Source organism: Cariama cristata, unplaced genomic scaffold (assembly GCF_000690535.1).
Source record: "Cariama cristata isolate BGI_N322 unplaced genomic scaffold, ASM69053v1 scaffold20847, whole genome shotgun sequence".
Taxonomy (NCBI): Eukaryota; Metazoa; Chordata; class Aves; order Cariamiformes; family Cariamidae; genus Cariama; species Cariama cristata.
Window position 1 is genome coordinate 8568 of NW_009626358.1, and position 5684 is coordinate 14251.

The window sequence follows — 5684 nt, forward strand, 5'->3', positions numbered from 1 at the left end:
GTGGCAGCACAAGCCACTTGGGGGTAGCACAGCATGCTGAGGAAGGGGTCCGATTTAACATCCTACCTGTACAAGATCCCTCCGTCCCACAGCCAAGGCTGAGGCAGCATTCTTCTGGCAAGTCTCCTGGATATTATTCACATTCAGTCTAAAAAGAAAGGAGATAGCTCAGCTCTGGTTGGCACCTTACCTACGGAGGTGGGGAGGGATAGGGGGAAAGCGGTACTGGCAGCTGTTGAGTACCCCAGAACTTCCTGATCAATATGAGCTTTCTAGCATGGCCAGGATCCCATCCCTTCTTTCTCTGTTACTCAGGGATCACTGCCATCCTTCTCCGACTGTTCATCTTCACTAACACACTGCACATCAAGTCCAGCTCCAAACTAGCTGGGCTTGATGCTAAGCAGCACCGTTTCCAAGGAGATATCGGATCAAACTTGTGCCAGGATATCACCAAGCCAAGATTCATTCTCGTCCCTAGAAGCTGGTGCTGCCATGAGTTACACGGTCCTGTTCCCATTCAGCCTAATGGTCTGCTCTGGTTGACCTGGAGGGAGACAGTGGTACGCTGTGGAGAAGCGAGCTGGTCTTCAACCTGTTCCCCAGTAGGATAACGCACCCACTGGGGAGTCTCCAAAAAGCTGGCAAGGTGGGCTGAGGAAACCCACGTGGGCTTTCCTGCTTATCATCAGAAATCTTCCTGAGACACTTGATGCTTCTACCACTTAAGATTTTACAGCAAATGGAAAAGGGTCAGGCTGTTTACACATGAGATATCCAGAGAAGAAAGGCTGAACAGGTCTTTTTAAAGAATGTTTTTTTTAATAATATAGAAAAGAGAGAAGGAAGATTATTTGTTTTTCTCTCTCCCCCCACCCCTTGTTTAAGAAGGGAGGTATGCTTCTACCCTGAATGTCCATAGGCTGGAAATTCTGTGAAGGACCAGACAGTATTACCGAAGCTAAGAAAGAAAAAAATTCAGGAATGGAGATTTTGTAACTGTCTGAACTGGAGAGTTTGGAAAAAGCAGCCCCTTGGTTGTTTTAAAAAAAAACACAAAACCAAAAACCACAAATCAAAAAAACCTCAACTAAACACAGAACTTCTCCATCCTTTCCCTTAAAGCAGAAGAACTTGCATTCCAAATACTTCTGAAATTAAAAAGCCTTATGAGCTATTAACAGTTTTATAGTACAAAAATGTGCATTTATTGGGGTTTTTAAGCCTGCGCATTTAAGTCTGGAGTTTAACACGAGACTTGAAAAAGAATTCGTACTGATAATTTCTCTCTTTAGCTGGTGAAAACCTGAACATGTAAGATTTGCAGCAATGGTGCTGGAGCACCGGTTCAAACTCTGTGTACCATATCCCACCACAAATTTCTTCCATCACACTTTTCAGATTTATAGGAGACAAGTCTATTCTCACAGGCAGAGGGATACCATAAAAAAACAAGCAGCAAGGCAAGAACAGAGGAATAAGGTACAGAAACACTGGAAGATCAGTGCTGACTGATGTCAGGATTAAAGCACAGCAATGCCAAAGACAGCCGTTTTCATTTGGGAAAGGATGCCAGCCCGTACGTACTCACATGTAGAGCTCTCCCAGCAGTTTGTGGACAGGCAGCAAACAGGAAATATCTTGGATAATAACTTTCCCGGCGGCTTTGATGGGTCGGTTGTTGGTATCTGTCCCCTCTCGTTTGCTTTTCCACCTTCTTGATTTCTGCAGAACAAATGGCAACGTGTTACTGGGGAGGAGGACAGCAGGCTTCGTGGGCCAGGGAACAAAGCACTAGGGTCACGAATAATGCAAGCAGCACCCAAACCTGCCTTTCAGAAGGCTCTGTGTTACCCTGGAAAACATCCATGACATGCCCAGGAGAACAAGCATCTCCATCTGTAGGAAGTGAAAAGCAGGTCAAGGCAGCGAGCTCAAGGTCGAACTCACTCAAAAAGTATTTTGTGAGTTCCCCTGTGAAAGCCAATAAGAGAACAAATCAACATCGGGATGCCAATCGATCCTGGGCAAGTTTGGCAGGAGGATGGTTCAATTCTCGTTCTCATTAAAGGTCTGGTCTGGGAACCCTCTGCACACAGACCACCGCTGATTTCAGCCAACATCAGCACAGAGACATGCAGGAGGCAGCTTCTGCTTGCCCTTAGCTTCAGGGCAAGCTGACAGCTCCAGACTGTCTCTTTTGGTCTCTCCTTTTTGGTGTTTGAATACACCCCTGCTTAACGCCAGGACAGGGCTCCCAGCTCCTGCTTTATCAACAGCTTCAACTGGCAGATGATAAAGCAGGGCCCAAGTTTTCCTAGCAAGGATCCTTAGCTACCATGCTCACAGCTACTTACAGCTGGCTCAGGAAATAAGGTCAAGGGGGAGAAAGAACAGAAAGGAATCAACACAAGGGAACAAAACCAAGAAGCCAAGATACCCAAATACTCCCCCGTAATAGACACAGAGGTCGTCTTAACGCCAAGCTGCGTAAAGCTACCTTGGCTGGATGAAACACCGCAGAGCATTTAGCTGGTATCCTGGCCTCTTCCAGCAACTTGCTCTAGGAGGGTGAGGAGGAGGGATGAGAGGATGTGCGGCAGCACGACAGACAGAAGGCACTGGAGCTCTACCGAGGGAAGCACTGGCTGCTAGGCAGGGTTCCCAAGTGTGGCGAAGGATGCTTTGCAATGCTGCTCCCCTATGGCGCGTTCCCTCACTGACACACGGAGTCGATGCTCCTACGCAGAAGCGTCTCCTGGTCACGCTGAGTTATGGAGGGGCTCCTGAGGCACTTGTGGTGGGGCTTCCTACACTCCTATCCGAAGGACAACAGCCCCTTCGAAGGGGCCAGCGAAGCAGCCCTGTGCCGACGGCTGTGCGAGGCAGGCAGAGCTCATGTAGGCAACACATCGGTGCTCCTAAAGAGCAGGTTGGGCTGCAGGAAGGGTGCAGGACTTGGACCTGCGAGCAGGGTTACCTCTACAGTGGATGTCAGGCCAACTCTGGGATGGCTGGGTGCCAAACTGCCTTTGATCATGATCATGCAGCCCTGTGAGAACCTGGGCAGGTTTACCACAGATGCAAAATGCCCTTAAAAAAAAAAACCCTAATAACCTTAAGAAATTAATTCCTTCTTCACTGCCTACCTGGCCCAAGCTTAGGCCAATGTGCTGAGGAGGTCTTGCCACGCCAAGTGTACTGCTGGCACATGCCACGAGAAGCAAAAACATGGGCTCCTGAAGTTGCTCTGGACACTGGGTAACCAAGGCTCAAGCACAGGCTTGACAGTAAGTGAAGAAGGTATTTCAGGCTTCAAGGAGGTGACAGTGGATTTTTTCCAAGGATGTGCACGTGACAAAGCATCACCACAGTTCCCTCGATCTTCCACTGCTCCCTGGAGTAAAAAGGAGCAGAGTGTGCACGCTGGCCAATATTTAGGGGTGCCAAACTCTGGTGCAAACAGGACTGTCAGCATGTAGTGCTTTGGAAAAGCTCGCTGCCTAGGGCATGGTTCTGTTCTCTGCCACATCCCCTCAAGTCCTAATTCATCCAAGAAGAATTTGGCTGCAGGATTTATCTGCTACATCACTCTGAAGCTGAGAAGCGCTATGCAGTGGAAGCTGGCTAGAAGGTGGTCGGGTGGGAGACCGAAGTCTCTTCAGCCCATCAGTTCCTAATCAAGGCACTGTCTGGATCAGCTCTGGCTCTCTTATCCTTGGGTAGACTACGTCTCTTTTGATAGCACCTAAAAACGTAGCTACCCTTCCTGTGCTGAAGGATGCAGGCTGTATTACAACAAGGTTCCCAAACAACAGTGGCACCTGTACCTCATTCCTTGTCAGGACAAGCATTTGGCAACCAAATGCTGTCTCCTACGTGCAGCAAGGACCTGCTGATGCTGCCAAAACCAATACTTCAGCAAAGCTTGGGAGCCCCAGCACAACGACGTGCCATCAGGGCAAGAGGGCAGGCACTGTCCTGGAAGGGCTACCAAGCTTCTCACAACAAAAGCTGTCATTTGTGCTGTGTCTGAACAGGTGTTTGAACCCAGGCTTGCAGACGCAGAACCACATTCTGCAGGTCTGTCACCAAGGACTTCTAGAGCTTGGCAGGTAATTTGGAGAACAACTTGCCACCTCCCGACCATCTGTAAGCCAGCTGGCCCCAGGACTTGCAGCTGATGGAGAGTTCCCTCTGACCAAGGCAGGGTCTTTGCCCCGTCATCGGGAACAGATTCAACCTGCTCCTGCGCTCTGCAAGAGCGGACTGAAAAAGCCTCCCAACAGGCATTTCAAAGACTAGAAACATAGACAACACATATCACTTCCCACAGGTAATTTCAGTCACTGTTTTTTTTTTTTTGGGGAGGAGAATGACAACAAATGCGGATGACAATGGAAAAGAGATCCCATGAATGGTTTCCACTGCTTGTTGTTAGCATATCACCAGACAAATGAAGACACTAAATGCATCAGAACCTCCTAAAAACTTGGGATTCACAATAAAAATCACCCTGTTTTCTTTCTCTTAGCACTGCCTATTTACTGGCAAAAAGGGAAGCCCTAATTCTTCACTGGTGCAGCTCCTAGAGCAGAGCCAGTCGATAGCCCTATGCCCGGCCAGTACTACACTTCCATGACCACCACCTCCTGCCCCTCGAGCTGCGACAGAAGAAAATAACAAAGCCACACATAGAGTCACCATTAAAAATGTCTGTTTTTTTACAATCCAGGTGTGCCTTGGCTACAGCAATGAAGTATTAGAAAAAAACTACAATCAGAAGTATGGGAACCATCACAGATGAGGTAAAGCTCATCACCGCTAACAGCAGAAGCTCTCCTTTGAACCAAAGAGTTACTGGCATTAATTACAGGAGTAGCTCTCCACCAGGCAGTATTTGAGCACTTTTAACAGGGATTACCAGAGGTAAAGAGAGCTCTAGCTTGGGTCTGTCTGACCAAGGTCCACCACAAGGTTCCCCTCTCCCTTCTGCTTCACCTCTTCTCCCAGGAGAAGCTCCCACTATGGCGTTATCGAAAGGTGTCACCGAGGCTCACGGGCATTAGGGTAGAACAGAAAATACGTCTCTTCCTAGGGGCTGGAGCACAGGTCACAAGGGGGAGCAGGGAACATCACGGTTGGAGCTGAAGCAGAAGTCAACATGCGTGCACCAAGCTAACTATTGACAGCTGGAGGTCAAAGACACAGGTCTTCTGCACTGCCCCCGACATTTCTAGCTCTTTCTGTAGCCTAGAATCCATGCCAAGGAGAACTGCATCTACCCAGCTGCTCCTGAGAGTTTAAGGAGAGGAAGAAAAGAAAGAAAATAGCTACAGTGATAGTAAATTAAGACTCGTCAGTTCCTCAGAGCACCAGAAGGAAAGAAACCAGAGCATTTATGACAATCATGGGGTTGGAGGTGACAGCGGGGAACAGCACTGAATAATGACTAAAAAAGCCAGCCTGCACCTGCACTACCATACCCAAGGCTGTAATTTGCTGCAATCTGAGGTGATAACGATGGCAGTAAATGGGTTACATGTAGAAACAGATAGCCCAAGAATAAGCCACCAACTGCTTCGTAGCAACCACCATCATCACTGCATACTCAGCAGAAGTAGTTACAAAATGCTGCATGCCTGCTCGGAAAGGATGCTGAACAGTTGAGGGGGGGGGTACGT

The 5684-nt window shown here is 48.4% G+C and overlaps 1 protein-coding gene across 1 annotated transcript in view; it reads right to left on the bottom strand.

Moving 5' to 3' along the window:
• Positions 1 to 5684, bottom strand: part of WDR59 (WD repeat domain 59) — a 44930-nt gene that overhangs the window by 6916 nt on the left and 32330 nt on the right. Inside the window, exons 18-19 of the mRNA XM_009704013.1 lie at positions 1592 to 1725; positions 67 to 148 (exon numbers count right to left, since the gene is read on the bottom strand). Of these exons, the coding sequence (XP_009702315.1) occupies positions 67 to 148; positions 1592 to 1725 (216 nt within the window). The remainder of the gene's footprint in view (positions 1 to 66; positions 149 to 1591; positions 1726 to 5684) is intronic.